The following is a 23,702-nucleotide window of genomic DNA, read 5'->3' on the forward strand; positions in this document are numbered from 1 at the left end:
TAAATTTCAGCTAAGAAGTCCTAATTCTTAAAATCTGGCATGATAGACTTTTCTTATTTAAATGTTCAGTGGGAATAGTTAGTGTTAAATTGTCCTTTCTTATAGATTATGAGCAAAGGACATAACAGCAAATCACAAAGTCTCACTTTAAAACAAAATAGTGGCTAAAATTTATTTATGACATGCAAAAATATTTGTGACATTGTGGCCATCTCTGAGCATAAATTTTATTTATACTTGGTATACATCTTAACTTGATTTTTAAAACATCTCCAGGTAGCTCATGGAAAGAACCTCTATTATATGTCCATATGTGTACATGCTGTTTTTCCCTGTTCACACTACTCTATATAATATTATAAAATAAGTTTGAATGTGTATTTTGAAATATATTCATTTCAGTATTTAAGCACAGGGTTAATATTTCACACTATTGGTAAATTAATTGTAGCCACTAATATTCAGTTATATTTTTATAATTAAGTGTGTTATTATTTTCCTGGTATATTAAATGCTTTCATTGAATGAACATTTTAGTTGATTGACTAACAGTGGAAATAGCACTTGACAGTGATATATTCAGATACCACAAGGTAATAAACAGTTTTCTAAGAACTGCATATAATAGTTCTATTAAATTGTAAGGAATTCAAACTTTTGTTGGAGCTTATCACTTTGTTAATAACTTGATATCATTCTTTAAGTAGTCATAGAAATTTAAAAAATTGAAAAATTTCTACTGTTTTTCAGTCACTTTTTTCAGTCATTGTCACTGTTCCTACTTTGTACTGTGCTCTGTTTACTCATGGTTTTTCCCTGGTGCTTATCTTCTAACTCAACTGTGGAGCACTTTTTCATTTCACAGAGTGGTGACTGCACTGTGGATAGGTGTGCTCAAGGTGTTCTGAATGTTGACCTGTCTCATCTCCATGTTTCCAAGGCACACTAAAAATGACATGGCTGAGACCTTTAAAACAGGGCTTAAAGAAAGGGAACAAGGCTGTGGCACTACCACGGAGGTCTAAGTCGTGAGGGTCTAATTTGGTGTTGGCAGGATAAGATGTTGACAGGGTCTCCTTTTTGTACAGCTATATCCATGGCTGTGGAATCACAGGAAGGTCCTGAGTGTGTATTTTGGATTTGTGCTCAAATTTCAGAATGCCTCATTTGTGTATACCAGTGTCTCAGCTGTTGCAGACTTTGTAATGAATTAGTATTGGACTCAGAAATTGAGTTTCTGCCAGAGGATTCTGGCGGTGAACATTCTCCTATAACAACAGACAAATGATAACAGTAGAAATGCCAAGGGATTTCACAATAGCACGTCTCAGGATTCAGTGTAATGGTTTAACTTCAACATAAAGACGATCAGAGTAAAAGCAGCTTACTGTTCCACTCTAGTGAGTGATGTGTTAGGTGCCAGTATGTAAATGAAGATAATTAACAAGAGAGTGCCAAAATGTGTCCTCCATGAGAAAGTATGCAGGTCTTAAATAGATTACTCTGCAATCATATGAAGTCTTTTTGGGGGGCAACAAAATCCCCCTTCTATGAAATGTTTAATATCTTTTGAGACACTGGGAGAAGAGTGCCATTTTGAGCAAAAACCAATTGAGATTCCTCCAAGATTGCAAAGGATCTTCCCAGGGTGACCCTCAGAAATAAAGTTTTAATTTCCAGTTTTAACTATCCGTCTAACTATAAGCATTTTTTTCATATGCTTCCTTTCTGATAACAAGCCAAAATGATTAAAGAGGAGAAACATTAAATTGAAAAGTGTTTTTCTTAAAAATGTATGGTTAAACAGCTTACTGCTTTGGGCAGAAGCTTTATGTATTAAAAAACATTAGCAACTTTTGGAAGAAATTTTAGCACATGCTTTGTCACAGGATAAGGTAACTAGGGTCTTAACAATCTTGTGGGCTATTTGCTTTTTAAAAGCATTTTCTCTTATAGAAAAAATGCTCCTGGAATGCAATGACATTACTTTGTCCAAAATATAATACTTCTTCTTAATGACCAGCCACATGGAGCTCACTCTATGGAATTTTTTTTTCCCCCAATGAGTTTTTCCTCACACTGCTGCTAAGTCGCTTCAGTCGTGTCCGACTCTGTGCAACCCCATAGACGGCAGCCCACCAGGCTCCCCCGTCCCTGGGATTCTCCAGGCAAGAACACTGGAGTGGGTTGCCATTTCCTCACACTACTTTCATATATTTTATTGTGGATAATTCTTTTCAAAGGCAGATCATGACCAGTGAAGTTTGTGATCTATACCAAATAGTGCGTAACATAATGAAAAACAAAAAGACTAAAAGCAACACTTTGCTTGTCAGTAATTAAATGGCAGACTCTGAGAGAATAGGCCAGTCCTGTTAATATTTTTGTCTCTATTATTTAACAAAAAGTAAATACTTAATGAGTGAAATATCTGATACAGTGACTCATCCTATTAACTATTTTTCTTTTGAAACATCAATTTCTAATAAGGGAAGGAAAGAAAATTAAAATGAAGTATTTTTTTCTATTTATAAAGACAAAAAAGGAGTTTTAATGCACAGTATTGTTGAATCTGATGGATGGGTGATCTCATACACTATGGTGGAATTGCAAATGGGTACGGCCATTCTGGGGAAGCATGATAATGTGTGTCAAAATTTACTATCTGAGTGTCATTTGACCCCAAAATTAAACTTTTGTGAGATAATCGAGAGGCTGAGTTAGGAGGAAGCTCATAGCAGTGTTACTTAAAATTGAAAAACTTGGAAAAGTGTAAATATCAATCAGAGGAGAATTATATTAAATGAAAATGAGCCTTCTAAGAATTGGAAATAATGATGTGCTTTGCTGAATTTGAATTAAAAAAAAGAAAAATTCCAAACAGCTGTATCATCTTTCCCTAAATAAATTATTCTTTCACATAGAGTACTTTAGGTGTACATGGATGTTAGTAAATATTAAAGAGGTTTTAATAGAATTCTAATTTTGTAAGTAACTGAATCTAGAGCATGAAAAATACTTGCATTTTTATGTTAACAAATTTTTAAACTGGAGCGAAAAAAATACCCATGTGTGTAGATTATTTTTCTAGACCTATGATTAAAAGGCAGATTAGAGAATGATTTCCTTTTCTACCTAAACAATCTTCCTAAAATAATTGAAGGACTTTCACTGAAGAAAGTGAAATAAAGCTTTTATGATAATAGTATTTTTTTTTTAGAGAGAGATTTTGACATTAAATAAAATGAAAGAGATGATGTGGAAAAGGCATAGGTAAAAAAATTTAATATAACTTGATAAAGGAAAAGAAGTCTTATTTATGCTAATTTCAGTGTGCAGATCACAAGTCAGTCCTCCAGAGTCATCATATGAAGGTTTGAAGGGTACTCGCCGTATGCAAGGCAGTGTGACTATTCCTGCAGGGAATGCTAGGTCTCTTCCCTTAGTGTACAAGTTGCATCTCAAATATCTGAAGCCAGCTGAGCACTTCATGTGTTTTACAAGTTTAGAAATATCTAAAGAAGCATTCTTTTCAATTAAATATCTTTTGAGCTATTGGGTGCATTCTACTGTACTGTGTATTCTTGGAAACATAAAGATTATTTAGAAACATTTCCATCCATTAAGAAGCTTACAATACCAGATATTGAGGGTAATATAATGTATTCACCTAACAAGATTGTCAGAGGAGTTAGATTTTTGAATAGAAATGCTCCTTTTGCTAAAGCAAGGAGCAGAGACTTGGATTTTATGTATACCTTCAATAAGTGGCCCAATCTTTGGGCCATTGACCAGAGTTTGCCGGAGAAACATTGTTTTCTCTTAGCCTTCCTAGTCTTAAGTCTCACTGTGGTCATGGAACTAAGCTAGCGAGTGAAAGCAAAACATAGAGAGATAGTTACCTTTAGGAACTTCATTTCTTATCATTTCCTACAAGCAGGGAATCCTTCTGGGCCCTCCTATCTTCTGGTTCTTGAACTCTGGTTTTTACCAGAGTGGTATTTCCTACATGGATATTTATATATTTTTTATTTATGCATAAGCTTTTATGAGTCATTATTACAGACAAATATAAGAAATTATTTTTAAATCAGAGATATACTGTAACTTCTTTGATAACATTAAATTTTAAAATCTCAGGGAGCTTAAGAAAAAATTTAAGGCCAAAGCCCAGACAAAGCATGTGCGACTAGGTCCGACTCTTTGCGACCCCATGCACTGTAGCCCGCCAGGCTCCTCTGTCCATGGGATTTTCCAGGTAAAAACTGGAGTGGGTTGCCATATCCTACACCAGAGGATCTTCTCAATCCAGGGATCAAACCCACATCCCTTGTGTTTCCTGCATTGGTAGGTAGGCTGTTTACCACTGCACCACCTAGGAAGCCCTAAAAGCCAAGAAGACCTGATGAAAATTATATGGATTTATAGTTATTTATGTATTAAGGTGATGACTATTATCACCATTAGTTTATATTTTATTTTATTCTAAAGATCAATTGTATGCATATTTTAATGTTAATGACTACAGTTCCACTGCTGATGAAAATCTAACCTAAACTTGGTATAGCTGGAACACAGAATGGATATACCCTCACAAAATGGTTTCCTCTCTAAGGTGAATTTGCCTAAGATCTTTAAAATCTATCTCTGTGAATTAGCTTCACAATGTATTACACAGGTATATATGTGTTTCATAATTTACACTGTGGTTAATATAGCCTAAAATCATAAAATTCCAACTATTTTTTAGTATAAATATATTCCTTCTTCCAATCATTTGATCAACACTTTTTGAATAATCACAATCTTTCATCAGCAGTTGGTTATCAGTGACAAGCATTTCCTCTTTCCAGGGAGTCTTGTGTTTTCACTCTTTAGATTGCCCTGCAAGACTAGTAACCTGTAAACTGATGGGGAGAAGGCATCTCTTCAGAGTTCATTATTGGTAGAGATAAGGCCGTACAGAAACTTGGAATGGAGCTGGGATTAGAACTTGGAATTTCTGTGGCCTCTTTGGCAACTCTATCGTTTTGTTTCTAAGGACACTCTAAATTTTAGCTGTAGGGGTTTTCCATTGGAGCTTCTGAACTCACTGGGTCTGCAGGTGAACTAATCAAGGCTTCTCTCTTCTCAAATGGTTTTGCTGTCACCTTCTCTCTGCTCCTCTGGAACTGGCCCAGTTAGCTTCTGGGTTAGTTTAGAGGCTGTCTGCCTCAAGGCTCTTTCCTTTAGATCTCCTGTAGCATTTCCTCCCCTTGGTGCCAAGCAGGGTCAAAATCTTTGCCTCGGGGTTCCTGGCTACTGATCCTCTTCCTTGCTGAGGGGAGGGTAAATAGAGAACAAAAGTTTTGCATTTTTCTTATCTGTGTCTTGATTGCAGGAAGCTAAGATAGAAACTCTAAAACAAACTTTTCTCTGCTTTGCTTGGTCTGGCTGTTTTGAAAATGTGCTCACTTACTTGTCCTACGGATGGTCCAGATCATCCTTTTGCAGTGCCTTTTGCAGTGGTCTCATGACCATTCTTTCTCATAGAAAAGCCGCCCAAGTCCTCAACTCACTCCCCTAACTAACCTGTAAAATATAGTTAAGAGGACTTCATTATTTATTAGGACTAAAACACATTTCCTCTGATAAGATGAATAGTATTTATCTTTCAGTGAAAAACTTGGTGTAAAAAAAAAAAAAAATCCCAGTATCTTGGCAATGTTTTCTGAAATACTTTTCTAGCTAAGGTTGCCAGATTTAGCAAGTAAAACTACAAATAAATTCAAATTTAACCAGACATCCTCTATTTTATCTGGCAATCCTACTTCTGAATCCATGAGAACATAGTACCTACTGTTTTATGCTTGTTCTGTGTTTGGTTGTGACAGATAATTTAAAAATTTTTTCATCTTTAATAATTTTTTTTCTCTCTGTAACCAACATCCTGAATTGAGTGCTTATTAACTTTAAAGTCACTGTCTTTTAGGGATAGTAAATTCCCTTTAGTATACAACTTATATGGCTGATTCTTCTCATGAAAAGTAAGGAAAATAAAAACAATTTGAACTGGATCTTGGAATTCTTTATGTTGTTCTACTTGGCATAACTAATGATACTGCTAGGACTCAGAATTTATTTCATTCTATTACTCCAAGCAGTTTTTTACTTAAATCTTTTACTGTATAAAAGTCTTTTCAATGAGATACTCTTCCTGACCACCCCTTGAGGAAAAGACAAGAGCTTCAAAGTCAACCAGATAGTTTTTCAAATCTCTTATGCCGTTTCAAGTGTGTGTGAAACAGCTTGGACATATAACCTAACTACTTGGAGTGAGCTTCAGTTTACATAGCTATGATAAAGAAGGGTGTTAGAGAAGGAAGTGAGATAATGTGAGCTAGGATTTGTAATTGTAGCTAGCATGTGATGAGTACGTAAGAAGCATTTGTTCTTCCTTTCTTCCTTTTTGTTATGACTGAGCCCCTATAGCTACTTTTTTGTACTTGCTTTTAATGACATGCAGCACCTTCCTGCTTTGCACTGTGCTTATATTGCATATAGTTTTATCTTTCCTACTATACTAAAATATCCTTGAGGGAAGGTGATTGGGAACACAGGGTTCATTGTGTATGTGTATGCAGATGTGGTGATGCAGACCTGGAGGAGGAGAAGATATAGCTGAACAGTACATTCATAGTATTATAAACCCTTTCACTTAGCCTCAGAGAGACAACTTTTTAAAATATAATAGAACATGAAGTTGATAAGATATTCTTCCCATCCAGTGGGGCATTTTTCTGCTTGAATAGATTTCCCAGAACTGAATAAGTATTAAACTAAAGTTTCAGGAGTTACCGTGTGCCAAGTCCATTAGTTCAAACACATACATCTCTATTTAACATTTAGCAAAGTTGCTATAAAGCTAAAAACCAGGAGTCAGTCACAGTTAACCAGTACATATACATGAAATAACTAATACCACTGGGGGAGTTATATGATTTCAAAAGTCATCACTTGAAATGACACTGCTGTATACTTTAAAATATTTTTGAATGCATTATCTTCTCTGATTTGAAAATCACCTATAGGCAAAGGTAAATATTTATTAACTGCATTTATAAATGAAACAATTAAGGCTTGTTGTGATGTTAAGTACTCTAAGTTCAAAGGCGAATAAAAGGCAAAAAGATAGCATCTGAAATCGAGTCAATTACATCATATACTTTTCTTCCTAACTGCAAATGGAAGGTTTGTTTGTTTGTTTGTTTGTTTTGGCTGTCTTTTAAAAACTGAAGATGGGAATACCAGACCTCCTTATCTGCCTCCTGAGAAATCTATAAGCAGGTCAAGAAGAAACATTTAGAACTGGACATGAAACAACAGACTGGTTCCAAATTGGAAAAGGAGTATGTCAAGGCTGTATATTGTCACCATGCTTTTTTATTATCTTATATGCAGAGTACATCATGCGAAATGCCAGGCTGGAAGAAGCACAAGCTGGAATCAAGATTGGTGGGAGAAATATCAATAACCTCAAATAGGCAAATGACACCACCCTTATGGCAGAAAGTGAAGAGGAACAAAAGAGCCTCTTGAAAGTGAAAGAGAAGAGTGAAAAAGCTAGCTTAAAACTCAATATTCAGAAAATGAAGATCATGGCATCTGGTCCCATCACTTCATGGCAAATAGATGGGGAAGCAATGGAAACAGTGACAGAGTTTATTTGCTTGGGCACCAAAATCACTGCAGATGGTGATTGCAGCCATGAAATTAAAAGATGCCTGCTCCTTGGAAGAAAAGTTATGTCAAGCCTAGACAGCATATTAAAAAGCAGAGACATTACTTTGCTGACAAAGGTCTGTATAGCCAAAGTTATGATTTTTCCAACAGTCATGTATGGATGTGAGAGTTGGACTATAAAGAAAGCTGAGTGCCAAAGAATTGATGCTTTTGAACTGTGGTGTTGGAGAAGACTCTTGAGAGTCCCTTGGACTGCAAGAATATCAAACCAGTCAATCCTATAGGAAATCAGTCCTGAATATTCATTGGAAGGGCTGATGCTGAAGCTGAAGCTCCAATACTTTGGCCACCTGATGTGAAGAACTGACTCCTTGGAAAAGACCCTGATGCTGGGAAAGATTGAGGGCAGGAGGAGAAGGGGATGACAGAGGATGAGATGGTTGGATGGCATCACCGATTCAATGGACATGAGTTTGAGCAAGCTCCAAGATTAGTGGTAGACAAGGAGGCCTGGCATGCTGCAGTCCACGGGGTTGCAAAGAGTCAGACATGACTGACGACTTAAGTGAACTGAAAAACTGAAGATAACTGTTAGGATGCATAATAACATTACATATATTTTAAGTGACTCATTCTCTTCTACTTGATATAATTTAAATTTCCATGGCTTTTGGCCAGGTTAAGAATTTTAAAAGATTCTGATTGAGTAGGATAATACTAAATTAGAGCAGTGGAAAAGTACACAGCCCTTTATTCACTTCTGGAGGCAACATTCTAGAAGATAGCCATGTATCTACATGTCATCAGTATATGTAGAAGCACATACTCTAACATCTTAAATATCTGCTTTTACTCTACAGTCTGTATTTCTCAGAACAATGATAGAAAAGCTTCCTGACTTTTGCTTCTCTGACAGGTCCAATCTTTTTTTCATTCTTAGTAGATAACTACACTTCCGTATTTTTTGAGTTCATTGAGACCATCCAGTGTGAACTCTTTCTACCTCTGCAAATAAATTATCTCTCATCTGTTTTCTTCAGCCAGTCTCAGGGGATAATGCATTTCTTCTCCCCAGAGACTATTACCTGTATCTGCTCCTTGATTGAGCCTGTCTCCTCCAGTGATATTCTCTAATCTTTGTTATAGCTTCTACTTCTCCCAATTAGCTCATTATTGAGTTTTGCTTATTTGAAACAAACAGCAAACAAACAAGACCTCTGAAACTATAGTTCTTTATCTTAGTCTTCACAAAACTTATCAGAAGAATTACTTTCACTCATGACCATGGTTTTTTCCCATTGATTTCCCAACAACTCACCGAATCTAACTTCTGCTTTAAAAATGCTCTATGGGAACTGATATCTGATAGGTCACATGTACACTATCAGATCAACAAAGAGTTTCGTCATTCCTTAGCTTCTTAGAAGTTTTGGTTTCAGAACATTATTTTCTCCCTTCAAAATTCTTTTCTTTTAGTTCTTTCCTCTTTTATTTCTTCCAGCTTCCTTGAGATATATCAACTCAACTTCCGTGAGTTGACATCACAGTCCTTTTATTTAAATACATAACAGCTTTGGTAAAATATAATTTGCATGCTATAAAATTTACCCTTTTAAAGTGTACAGTTTAAGTGACTTTTGGTATATTTACAAAGTTGTGCAACAATCACCACTGTCTCAATCCAGAATATTTTCATAATCACAAAAAGAAACCCCATACTCATTAGCAGTGGCTCCCCATTCTCTTCTTCCCTCAAGCCCTGGCAACCACTAATTTACTTGTTGTCTCTATGGATTTGCCTAATCTGGACATTTCATATAAATGAATCCTGCAATGTATAGTGTTTGTGACTTCCCTCATTTAGCATAATGTTTTCAAGGTTCATCCATGTTTTGGAAAACTTTTATTGGATAGACTGAATTTTGTTTATCCATTCATCTGGTAAAGGGCATTTGGTTTTATTCCATCTTTTGGTTCTTATAAATAAAGCTGTTATGTACAACTGTTTGTATGGACATAAGTTTTCATTTCTCTTAGGTATATACCTAGTTATAGAAATATCCAGTCTTATGGTAATTCTGTGTTCAACATTTTGTAGATAGCTTCCTGACTTCTATTACTGTGCTCTCCTTACCATTTATTGCCTTCCTTTTTCACTATTTTCTCATTTTCTTTAGACAAAATGTGATATTCCCCAAATTTTGGACTGGGCTTTTCCTCTTTCTTCATTCTCTTTTCCAAAAACCTGATGATCTCCTTTTGTCTTCACTACCATCTATCTCTTACTTTTAGGAATCTGTTGTCAGCCTGATCACTGTCAGCATTAGAGCTCAACATTATTAATCAACTAAAGAAATCTTCACTTGGTTATTCTGCCAGCAGTCAACCAGCATCATCTTCTTTCCAAAGCCCGTGTTTCATATTTGCTTTTCCCCTTTTCCAATAGTGACACAGCTAAACTTGATCCTTGACTCAAACATTTGAAGTCATCATTTACCTCCTTACCTTTTATCTTGAACCCAGTTACTAAATTCTGCCACTTTTTGACAGTTTCTCTAATAATTCTTGTTTTCAACTAAAATGTTTCTTATTAATTTTACTGTCTCTTATAGGTGGATAGAGTAAAGAATCTGTCTGCCAATGCAGTGTATGTGAGTTCGATCCCTGGGTTGGGAAGGTCCCCTGGCATGGGAAATGGCAACCAACTCCACAGTTCTTGCCTAGAAAATTCCATGGACAGAGGAGCCTGGCAAGCTATAGTCCAGGGGTTCACCAAGAGTTAGACACAACTGAGCACGTATGCACATACCTTTTAACTGGTCTTTCTACCTCGTATCTTTCTTTACTGTCTTTATCACTTCTCATCTCCCTTCAATCCATGACTTCAGTACTGTCCTTGGCCAGGCACATCCCATCATTTCCAGATTCAGCAACATTTGCCCTTACCTGCTAAATATATCAAGTCTCTTTGCTGGTTATTGTTTAGTTATACTCATTAATGAGTTCCAGTAAATCTTCCCATGAGGTAACACTACTAAATTAAGCACATGTTCTATCCACATTCAATTATATTTTTTTACTGTGTATGACCCTACATGTTCTTTGCTTCTGTTAAACGTGATCACTTTCTGTCATCTCCAAAAGATGAACTGTCTGTTATGTAAGTTCAGCCCAAATGTCATATATCCATAAGCTGTATTTAATCTCCCCAACTGAAAATAATCTCTTCTACTTAACGAACTCCTAAAATGTTTTAAAAATCTTTTCTATGGCTTTTGATATTACAATACATGTTTACTATTATTAGACAGGAAGCTCTTTGATGGTAGAAACAATGACACATCAAACCTTACCTCTGCAAGCATGCAATGCTTCTTAGTTATTTGCTTTGTACATGGGACACAATTGCAATGTTTTTTTGAATGACAAGTAATTGTTGATGTATTTTATTCTTACAGATATTTTCCTAAATTCTGCCTCTTTTGCAATGTTACTTTTAAATTGCAAAGGGAATCCAGAATATGGTATTCAGGTATTACACTATAATTTAGTAGCATGTATTTTCAGTTCATCTCTAATATGGAATTTGAAATTACAACAATATAGCAGTAATGAGTCTTCAATCCATATCCAAACAAAAGATGATATTAGCCTTATAATGAGAAAAAAGAAATGTGATGGTATGGGAGAAAAAAAGTAAATCCAAATTCATTTAGAAAAAATAAAATAAAATATTTTATAGCAGAGAGAGAAATAACTGAAAGAATACACATAAACTGTTGTAGTTCCTGGAACATGTACCATGAAAAAGAGATGTTGTGAAACTATTTTATTAAAATTAGCTCCAATTCATCTTTACCTTTCATATTTGGGAATTTAGACAGACTTCTAATATATGAACAAGAATTGCATTTAGTATTGCTGTAGGTTATATTAGTGTATCTTGTGTGTTTCAATAGCCATTTATTATCATTAGCAGCAGAATAAAGAAGGAAATAGGGATATGAATACCACATAACTTGGTATTGTTTACTGCAGCCTGTGGAATGCTGGCTCAGAGGAAAAGAATGCGTTCATTCCATTAAACTGAGTGTACGATTTGAGACCTGAAAAAACAAACCCTGTCTTAGCCATTAGTTACTATTAACTTACAGATTTATTTTATGCAAGAGTATCTCAGCTTATCTGGCAGTTTGGAGCCATACTGGAATATACTGTGTATTGGGTTTGGGCCTGAACCTTAAGGACTTTGTTGGAACTTTGGAGGATGACTTGTGGATCCATTCCATAACGTATTCAATACCTTATTTTTCTCCTCTTTGAATCCACATCATAAATGCTAAGCTAATATAGCCTGACATTTGATTGGTAAATAGGATGCTTTACAATTAATTACTCACCCTTATTAAGTAACATAAAATAAATGATTGTAGCTTCTCAGTTTGGCCTTCATAGTGGTCCACAACATAAACATAACATATCCACACATTTATTCTTTAACTTTATTTAAAATATACTGTAACACAGAAATAAAATTATTTAAAAAATGTATTTTCTAGTAATTAGCTTTTTTTTCCCCAACAAACTTAGTCTAATTATGTATCAGACATGATAAAATGAAAGGTCAATCGCTACAGATACATAATTTCACTCTGATAGATTGCTGTTTGAAAATAGGTTATGACAATTAGATGATTAATTTTCTTCTATTAAATAGCATTATGAGACTTCAGATTACATTTATCAGTATATTCTCTTTAGTGGGGACATAATGGGAGGAAAGGCCGAACAGAATTGGAATTTGTCTCCTTTGTGGAAGGACCTGAAATCTACTCATTATCAACTACACTTGTGAAAATAATTTAAAAATGAAATTGTTTGAAAACTTACTATATGCTGAGTATTCAAAGTAACATGTTAAAAATATCATATGTTAAAGGTTAAAATATGTGAGTGTGAGGAGCAAAATTCTGGGTATCCTACTGACAAAATTTTTTTGGTTCTGGTTATCTGCAAAGTATACACCCCTTGTCAGTTTAAGTAGGGAGTGCCTGTGTAAACATTCTTGTTTCGCCTGTTCCACATAATCGTTTCTTGTATCATATTTCTTCTGACCTCGCTATCTGAAACCAATTACAGGAGATCCATTTGGGCTGCATCTATTTTCATAAGAAGCCTAGGCAGCAGTGTTTTTCTCAGAGATGAATATCAACATCAAATATGCTTCTGAGTGCTTTGTTATTTATGTTTCAGAGAGATTTTGTAGCCTTCAGCTCTCAAGAATGTGTCACGCTGTGCTGTTTATACATTGAAGATATTAATGGGCGTAGATGTCATTTTTCATTTTAACGTCTCAAATGCAACAGGCTGATAGGTTAAGCATTCCTATTTTTATGAGGAGAGATATGAGCGATGTCTGTTTTTTCCAAAATATACATATATTTACTTTGGAAAAAAGGAAGTTATTTATAAACCTGAGAGTACTTAACATTTTTGGTTTCACTGGGTGTTTCTAAGCTATTCTCAAACACTTTACTCCTGGTAAAAGTTGTCAGTATTCTTCAAGAACTAAAAAAAAATATTGATCTGGCAGGTCACAAAGTTTTTTTACTCTTAATTCTCATAATGACACACTCATTAGAATTACTCTTTGTCTAAGTGATCCTAACTAACTAAAGTTATTACTACTTTATAAAAGTGACATGCTTCAACTTCGCTTCACAAATTTTTTGTTTGTTTGAAATTACACAGTAACTATTAGCAATGATATTTGCAATAAACATTTATAGGAAAACGCAGTATATTCTGGAAAACATATACATCCCCACACTTCTGCAGCTTAACAAAAAGTATGCCTTTATTATAAAGATTTTAGTTTAATTCTGATTCTAATTTTTAAAATGTCCTATCTTTTCTTTAGCTTTGCTAAAGTTAGATAACTGCATTAAATGAAGTGCACCCTTAATTCAAAACAAATGTGTTTTCGGAAACTAGATATGGCTTGACTTCACTGGAAACCTTTCTTGTTATTCATTTGCATCAGACTCAGTTATTATTAAAGGAAATTTTGCAAGCATCTTTGCCTTTTATTCTAAATTATTATTGTTATTTTTTTGTTTCACAAAGGGTGATTATATAAATACCTAAATGGCTCATAGAACTTAATGAAGAGCTCTTTTCTATTAATCAATTAAAGTGGACAAGCAATTTTAAAATTAATATTCTATATAATTTGACACCTAACACCATATATTGAAGGCAGTATTTTATCTCATAATCTTTCATCATTTGAATAGCTACAATAATAAACTGCAAAGATAAACTAAATATCTTTGAACATTTGTTTATTGAATTCAGTCCTAAAATGTTATCCAGAATACTGGAATTAAAAATATCATGTGATGCCTGCAGTTAGAATGCAAACTGCCAAAGATTTCAGCTTATGAGTTTTAAATCATTCCTGATCTCTTGGATTTGTTTTTGTCCTCCCATCTCTTATATTTACTATAGCAGTCTCTACTACTACTAAAAGAATGCTGATATAAGCAAGTAGTTCTTTTTCATAAGAGTTTGTATTAAAAGATGATTCTTTACTATTTTAAAGATAAGTATAAATGCATATGCAAACCAAGGTACTTTAAAAGTAGAAGCATGTTTTAGCTAGCTATTTTGTGGTATTCCATTTTTATTATGACTCCTTTAAAAATGATGTACATTTTTAATAGTAATATTTTCATGACATGTAATTCTAAATATATCTATTTTAATGTATTTCTATAGGCCCTGGGTATTATGTACTCTGTTGGGTTCCATGTTTAGACTGAGTTGAATGAACACAATGCAAGGTTGTGAAGGAGATCGCCTTCTAGATTTGAGAGACAAAGGCCTTAGCTTTTGCCAGACTCTGCTGCTGCTTTGTGACTTTAGTCATATTATTGTAATATTGGTTTTTCAGTTATCTGTCTACAAAATGTGAAAGCTAGGCTAAACAATTTCTAAAGTTTTGTCCAGTTTTAGATTCTTCAGTAATTTTATTAGTAAAAACTTGTTAAGTGATTAGAATTTTATAATAGTTTAGAGCTCCATCAGGTATTGGTAGAACATGTAATGAAATTTAAGTCGAGGTTGATGGAAACACTTAGCCCTAAAAACAATATTGTTGTTATTCAGTCGCTAAGTCATGTCCAACTATTTGCAACCCCATGGACTGTAGCACACCAGGTTTCCCTGTCCACTCTCTCCCGAAGTTTGCTCAAACTCATGTCCATTGAGTCAGTGATGCCATTCAACCATATACATTCTGTGATCATTCCATTCAAAATGAAAGTGAAAGTGTTAGTTCCTCAGTCGTGTCCAACTCTGCAATCCCATGGACTGTAGCCCACCAGGCTCCTCTCTCCATGGGATTCTCCAGGCAATAATACTGACGTGGGTAGCCATTCTGTTCTCCAGGGAATCTTCCCAACCCGCGGATCAAACCCGGGTCTCCCATACTGCAGGCAGATTCTTTACCATCTGAGCCACCAAACACAGATTCAAATTATAAGGAGATTATATAGTTTCCCTTTTAAGTTCTGATAAATACATATGGTTTCTTTACAGGTTTTTAAAAAAAGAAGTGATTTATTATGATGTCAGAGCTGTCCTTTCCTTTACTTATTGTTCTTCTTTACCAGAGTTTTGCTCATTGCCTTCTGACAGTTCCTTTGACAACAGAGACACACTAGAATGCACTCTGACCTGGAAGCCAGGAGACCTTGAAAGCACATGATTACTCTAGGCCTCATTTCTCTCATTTGCTAAAATGAGGGAGTCAGATTGGATGACTTGTAATATCTCTTTTAGTCCTAGTCATTCATGATTCCAGGATTGTGAACTATATTCATTAAAAAGTCTTTAAGCAATGGCAACCCACTCCAGTACTCTTGTCTGGAAAATCCCATGGACGGAGGAGCCTGGTAGGCTGCAGTCCATGGGGTTGTGAAGAGTCGGACACGACTGAGCGACTTGACTTAAGAATAATATGTATGTGTTGCTGTGTCTATGGAATTAAATATAAACTATATAAAACTGTTTATATATATATATATATACACAAAATAAACTAATAAATTCAAAAATAGAACTTCTAGAAAAAAAATTAGGCAAACTGTGTGTGACTTTTGGCATTAAAGGGGAAAATAGTGGATTTTTTGATCTTGAGAATTTCATATAGATGTAGCCTAAATCACACTATATTAATTTCCATTTGAAAAGTGACAGTTGTCTTTTTAAAAAAATGAACTTCCGTTAAAGAAAAAAAGAAAGAAAGCTATATTATATAGAATATCAAGTTGAAATTTTTTAAACTGAATTTTGTGATAATGAAGTATTTATGGAATTTTTCTTTGTTATTTTTTCCAGTTGAACTTTATAATAAAACTGCCTGAGATCACTGGAATGTGCTAGCCTTAGAAATATTTAGGCTGACTTGTAATTACTTGAAAATTTAAAAAAGCAAATTGAAGTTGTTGTGAATGAGTGTGTCTCCGAATGTAAAAAGTGTGCTTGACAAACTATGCCAGATCCTGCTATGGGAAGGCAAATCAATGTTGTTAGGAGATGTGCTAGGGCATTCAGTTTGTTTACTTTGGTTTCTATGTCTGCCTGCCTTCTCAGAAAACTTGCTTGGAGCCAGACTGTAGCAGCCCTCTCTCTGTCTTTTCATAATTGATCAGGGGATGACTGCCTTCCCTGAGGGTTAAGACGTGGCAACTTTTTCTGTTTGCTCAGCATCTCAATGCAGTAGTTCAAACATTGTTCACACCAGCTGGCAGTGTAATGCCATATGCACATCTTGTCAAAGCAACTGTTGTCATGGATACTAGAAACTCTCTTAAAAACCAGCTCATTGATTCCAATCAGATTTGTACTTTTTATCAGCTTAGAATCTGAATTATTATAGAAGAATATTGATCTAAGATATTGTTCCCATCAGGAAAAATTTACCTTGTACCTTAAAACAGTGAATAACAAAGTAGGATAATGATTTATTTTAGTTTTATGTGTTGAAAAATTTCATTATCTAGTGCTCATTGAACTCAGTTGTTGACAAAAACAATGAGTTTGTAGAGGCTCTCAAAAAAATTTTTTTTAATTAGTTTACACTGCTACCTTTAAAACATCTCAATATGTATTTTGTATGACATTAGTTTTTATATGATAAGTTTATAAGGTCCAATCACCAAGCTGTCCCTCCTCTAATAAATAATATGCTTACATTAATTCCTTGTGTTAAGTTTTATCTTCCTGAGTGGGACAGAAAACATAAAAATAAATGAAAACATCTTCTATTTTGATTGGTATTCTGTCACACATAGAAACAAACCTGATTGGTTGAGTGGTAATTTCTTTGTTCTCTGATTTTGCTAAGAATGCAAATGAAAACCACTCAATTTTATTTGGTATTAAAACTGCACTTTATTTTGTCAAAGGAGAGATTTCCCCTTGAATTGTAAGTACAAAAAAAGTGTTTTTAATCTTTAGTGAAAATCCTTATTAATTCACTTTCAAGATAATCTGATGTTGATTTGTCAAATTTAATTACAGCTTCCGGTAACACTTGAAGTCTACTGCTTTTGCTTCAAAATTGTAATATGAAAATGCAAATTGAATGATAATTTAAAAGGGACTGGGCATTTTGGTTGAACACTCAAAGACAAGTTCCATGTGGAAATGAGGTTGTTGATGCAGTTTATGATTTCTTTCTCTTTAAGCACTTTAAACAAAATAACTTTATTTTTTGCAGGACTACATTCATCTCTATTATTTTAAATAAAGTTGTATAATGTGTGTTATGTGATTTTTTTCACATTAGAAGAAAAATAATATTTAATAATTCTCTAGAAAGGGAGGATAAGGGGGTGGGATTGCCATACATTGAAGTTGATTACTATTAACCAAAGAATAACTGATAATTTACCTTTCAAAAAATATTTAGATATTACTCACTTTTCACTTCTAGGCTCTCCAAGCAGCAAGACAACTTCTCTTACAGCAGCAGACAAGTGGATTGAAATCTCCCAAGAGCAGTGATAAACAGAGACCACTGCAGGTTAGTAAAGCAGCACTCCTGTCCTTGAGGTCTTACTTTAAAAGATGTCTGTAATGATAACAGATATGCAGACCCAGTTGTAGACATACAGAAAAGTATTACATTTGCATATGTAAGTAATTTTAATTCAAAAAGAGAACTCATCTAATCTTCTTGAAATAGAAAGAATAATATTCTACTAGCTTAAATTTCAGAAGTTCACAGGTTCACTTACTGGACAAATGATGTAGAGATAAGATTTAGGATACATAGGCCTTAAGAGTTTTGTATAAAACTTTCTAATGAAATTTTATTCACAAACAGGTTACATGTGAAATTTCTTCCTTAAAAACAAAGTCGTAGTACAATGGTAGGGAAGGAAGCAAAGCGGTCTGAAGACAACCCTTCTGTGGTTGTATTCAAGTAACAAATGCAGAAAACCTCCAAAGTTGCCAGAAAGACTGTTTGAGTTTGCCAAGGAGTTATTGCTGTTGCTACAGTTATAAAAACACATTCTGGAGTTTGTTGTCCTTATTCACTATGTTTGTCCTATGAAACTGATAGTATGTATGTCTTTTAAAGTAACTTTTTGCCACATAATATAACCATTGTTTTAGATGGCCTTAACCAAAATGTATAGGACATTAGGCGGAAGAAACATTTTTAGAGTATATTTTTGAAATATTTGGAAGGTAGACTCTGGAATTGCATAAAACATTATTCAAAATGTTTATCAGTTCTGTTGAAAGATAAGCAATGCTTTTTTTGGATCATGTGTTATATACATGTCTATAAGTTGTTGTTTTTTTAAAAGTCAACATCATTCTTACTGCTTTATCTTAAGAAAATAATCTTGAAAGAAAATTTATGGCCTAGCTGTCTATTTTCATTTTCCAGGTATACTTTCAGGTGCTAGTAACTAATTCATATGGTACCCTACTGAAGCTTAGTTTGTGTGACAGAATTATTGGCTATTGATCTACATAATCCAAAAGCTACTTATTACCTAAAAATTGAATTAAATGCATAGTCCCTAGGCAAATGTGAGATGAGTATATATTTTTGGGAACAAACCCATTTTGGGGGTGTGGGTGGGAAGAAGGGGGTCTTGGGGATAGGTGGATATGATGTACTGATGTCTGCCATGATTGCAAATCAAAGTTATACTAAGTCAGCTTAAGTTTAAGATTCATTTTAACTTTTTTCTCTTGTAAAATGGATTTCACATTCTTTTAACTGGTAATTCTGTAGTGACAAACTTTCCTCACTATCATATGCTTCCCCAAGTAATTACGGTTTTTGAAGTATTTCCATCAAGTTATCTGATTCCATGAGAGCCTCTCCATACATTTACATAACAGAGAAATTTGCATAGAAGTCACAGAAGATAGCAAATGAAATGCTTATCCTCACTATGGCTTCAGACTGAGATTTTTGCTTTCTTGTTGGTATAGCAAAGGAAATTTAGATACTGGCAGAAAAACCAAAGGTAGAAAAGATTATTGTTTCAGATATCTGAAAAACACTACATATTGTCCTAATTCTATTTTTATCATAGCTCTTGACAAAACAGACAAAATACTAAGTTGTTACTCTCCAAAGCTAAGTCCAGGAGAAGTTTCTTTATTGTTGGTTACCACGGTATCTTTGGAAAGAATGGCTGGGCTTTAGTTTTTCTGCTTTCTTTTTTTCTTGTTGTATTGGAAGGCAAAATGTGCTACTTTAACTAAAATATACTTTTTTTTTCTTGGAAAGTACATACACACATATAATGTGGCAATATTAATGAGTCAAATAAGAAAAGGTTGGTCATGTACCAAATGTTTAAATAAAATTTTGAGCAGAGCTCTTCAATTTTATCATTACCAAAGGGTGATTAACAGTATTATAAATACCTTTTAACAATTTCAGTTGCTAATCATCTCCACAAACTTTCATTGTGTCACTTATATTTAATGTTTTGTGATTCTTATTATTTAGAATACATATCCATTGTACATATTATAAAACTGTAGCATTTTATTACTGCTTTGTAATTTTAGTGGGATCTCATGCCAAAATGTCATAAGACTGAAGATTTAGTTGGTTTTTATGAATAAAAATTTATAAATAATGAGTGAAGATGTATTTTTTCACCAAAATATGCCCTGCAATTAATATGAGTCTACAATTCTAGTATTTCATAGTACTTGATAAGCTTAGCAACTGGAAACATGCTGGGATTGTATTAAAAATCTAATAAAAATCTGATAGCATTTTATACTAGCTTACACATTTGTCAAAAGGAGATGTAAGGTAATGCTTATCTTTGCATCTACAAATACTGTTTAATGTGAGTTGCACTATTTTCCACTTATGTTAAAGAAAAGGGTAAAATGTTTCTGTTAAAATTTTTAACCATTTAATATGAAAGTAATACTTTAAAAATTCAATGATTCTCTCACAGCCTACTTCTTTTTCTACTTACCTAAGAGTTTAACCAACCTTTCATAAGAGAGTTAGTGTAGATTATCTTTTAGGATTAAAAAACAAAAAAAGATAATTTAAAATGTTTCAAAATCTGTACTTCAAGGCAAACTATTTGGTGTTAATAATAGATGGTGGTGGCTTGTACTTTATCAGGTATAACATATTTTTAGAAGACCAAAAGAGATATGTGGTTTTTATTTTAAAACATAGTTTTGATGGAGAATGATTTTATAACATTTGAAAGAAAGGACAGATTTTTTTTTTTTTAAAGAATCTGTTTTAATGGCTCAAGTCACAAGAACAATATTTGGTTGCTTTGTTATATTCAACTGAATTTCTTTTAAATGTTTAAAAGTGGTAGCCAGATTTGAAGTGTGACATGGCAGAGAGTATATTTCTAGTAGACTTGTATTTATCTACTATTCCTTTTTCATTTACACTTTTTCAGGTTTTTGTGCTACGCATGGCATAGATATTAGCATATCTAATGCAAAATGGAAAGAGAAAATCATATCTGACAAGCTTGAGTACCGATCATAGTAGCAATTTCACTTTCATGTATAGATATCTGGATATATGTGTTTGAAACATGTTTGCATTCATTACATGAAACACCAATTGAATAGGTCCGATCAGTAGGTACATTGGTAAATGACATATTGATGAATAATATATAAAGATTGTGATGCAAATGGGAGCTGATATTAACCTAAGAATTACCAGATGTTTCTTCTTTATGTTCTTATTCTGTATCCCAGAAAAACATAATCTAATAACAGCTGAAGACAGCCTCTCATTTGTTTTATTTGTCTATATCTACTCCTTACACTTTTAGACCTGATGTACTCATGGTGTGCCATAATGAGGAAAGTTAGCCGAAGGATAATATGTAATACTTTCAATTTCATAAAACTAATTTCCGGATTATTAAAAACAGTAAATGCACACACATGTCTGTGTGCACACACACACACACACACAAACACATCTGCATAAACACACATGCACACTTCCATAATCTGTAACTTAAAAAGTTTTTGTGAAATACATTATCAATTTTCTAGCCTATGACAAATCTACTTAATTTAGTTTAGGTATGAAAATTGGTCGCATTATTGTTCTTGTTACATTTACAGCCATGAGACAGACTTGTGGTTCTTCAACAGCTGTGCAGAGCAGAGACGTAAATTTAAGGTAAATGCCATTGCTTTGCTATCTTAGATGAATATTAGTATATAGCATTGTAATCACTTCCTTCATTGTAGGTATCTTATATAAGGTTCTCTTTCCCAATAGGTCATTTAAAATTTTTTATAATTCTGTGTTAAATAGTTTGAGAATGGAATAGTAAAAGGCCAAAGTGAATTAACCTAGAGGTCTTATTCTGACTCTGGCACAAGTGAGTTATATAAGTTTGAGGAGGTCATTGAACATCTTGAAAACAAAGACATTGGGCTACCTGATGGACAAAATATAATATTCTGTGGTTAAAATGTATTTCACTTTTTTTGGAGTGAGTGATAGGCATCTAATTTTTCAGGGTTAGTTGTATCTTTTTGGATATTGGCTTATGTGTAAGAATTATGTTTGTTTGTTTGTTTTCAGTTACAAAGCACTTTATTAATATACCATAGCCAAAAATAATGCTTTGGAATCAAAGTATCAAATATCATATGTATGAAAATCATGGTACAAGTGTCATTTAACATCTAAGGAAACTTTATTTAATGCCTTGAAATAATTTTATATGTTCCTTTAGGAAAAAAATCTAAGCTCCATAAGGAGTTATTTTACCATGTATTTACTTGAAATTCTGCAGTGCATTTCTAAAATTTCATATTCCAGGGAAAAAATAAAAAATAAAGTATCATATGTAAATAATGAAATATTTTTCCTGGGGTGAAATATTTATCCTGGAATAAAATATTAACTCTGTGAGTTATAGAATTGAACACTGATAAATATGTTTTAGAAAATTATCACAGTCCATCCATGCACTGCTAAAGAATGAAATTGAATACTTCCTTCCAACATTAGTTTCTGACTTCTTGTTCTAGGAATTAGAAGATAAAACACATTTTATTCCAAATACTGAAAGAAATATAAGCAAGAAATCTGCAATATGGGTTTGAGATGGACAATTTACTGTGATGCAGATATTTAAAAAGAACTTTTAAAAGGTGTTTTTTGCTATGTTTTATGTATGTTAAAAATAAGCAGTTATATATTTTATATCATAACCTTAAAAAAGAGTTTCGTTTAAAAACTACTATCAAGGACAGACTATGCCTGTGTGGTCCTCATTTTCCCATTCTCAGTCAGCAGTTCAGTTGCTCAGTTGTATCCGACTCTTTGTGACCCCATGGATTGTAGCACGCCAGGCCACCCTGTCCATCGCTAACTCCCAGAGTTTACTCAAACTCATCTCTATTGAGTTGGTGATGCCATCCAACCATCTCATCCTCTGCCGTCCCCTACTCCTCCTGCCTTCAATCTTTCCCAGCATCAGGGTCCTTTCCAATGAGTCAGTTCTTCACATCAGGTGGCCAAAGTATTGGAGTTTCAGCTTCAGCATCAGTCCTTCCAATGAACACTCAGGACTGATTTCCTTTAGGATGGACTGATTGGATCTCCTTGCAGTCCAAGGGACTCTCAAGAGTCTTCTACAACACCACAGTTCAAAAACTTCAATTCTTCAGCACTTAGCGCTCTTTACAGTCCAACCCTCACATCCATACATGACTACTGGAAAAAACCATAGCTTTGACTAGACAGACCTTTGTTGGCAAAGGGATGTCTCTGCTTTTTAATATGCTGTCTAGGTTGGTCATAACTTTCCTTCCAAGGAGTAAGCGTCTTTTAATTTCATGGCTGCAATCACCATCTGCAGTGATTTTGGAGCCCAAGAAAATAAAGTCAGCCACTGTTTCCACTGTTTCCCCATCTATTTATCATAAAATAATGGGACTGGATGCCATGATCTTAGTTTTCTGAATGTTGAGTTTTAAGCCAACTTTTTCACTCTCCTCTTTCACTTTCATCAAGAGGCTCTTTAGTTCTTCTTCACTTTCTGCCATAAGGGTGGTGTCATCTGCCTATCTGAGGTTATTGATATGGTAGGACTGCAGCCTACCAGGCTCCTCCGTCCTTGGAATTTTCCAGGCAAGAGTACTGGAATGAGTTGCCATTGCCTCTCCACTGCATATCTGAGGTTATTGATATTTCTCCTGGCAATCTTGATTCCAGCTTGTGCTTCATCCAGCCCACTGTTTCTCATGACATACTCTGCATATAAGTTGAATGAACAGGGTGACAATGTACAGCCTTGACGTACTCCTTTCCCTATTTGGAACCAGTCTGTTGTTCCATATCCAGTTCTAACTGTTGCTTCCTCACCTGCATTCAGATTTCTCAAGAGGCAGGTCAGATGGTCTGGTAT

The 23,702-nt window shown here is 34.2% G+C and overlaps 1 protein-coding gene across 50 annotated transcripts in view; it reads left to right on the top strand.

The window, feature by feature from the left end:
* The window catches only part of FOXP2 (forkhead box P2), a 665,882-nt gene that overhangs the window by 450,822 nt on the left and 191,358 nt on the right, over positions 1 to 23,702 (top strand). For 38 of the 50 annotated variants that reach the window (XR_015162584.1, XR_015162585.1, XR_015162586.1 and 35 more), the window contains one exon: positions 17,726 to 17,815. Coding sequence is in view for 33 of the 50 variants with exons in the window: in XM_086396670.1 (XP_086252796.1) it covers positions 17,726 to 17,815 (90 nt within the window). In the remaining 17 variants the exon portion in view is untranslated. Of the gene's footprint in view, positions 1 to 17,725; positions 17,816 to 21,399; positions 21,458 to 23,702 lie in introns of all 50 variants that reach the window. The other 12 variants (XM_086396693.1, XM_086396699.1, XM_086396691.1 and 9 more) reach the window with 1 other exon arrangement.

This window comes from Bos grunniens, chromosome 4 (assembly GCF_055505025.1).
Source record: "Bos grunniens cultivar Pamir isolate PY7600 chromosome 4, Bosgru_T2T1.0, whole genome shotgun sequence".
Lineage (NCBI taxonomy): Eukaryota > Metazoa > Chordata > Mammalia > Artiodactyla > Bovidae > Bos > Bos grunniens.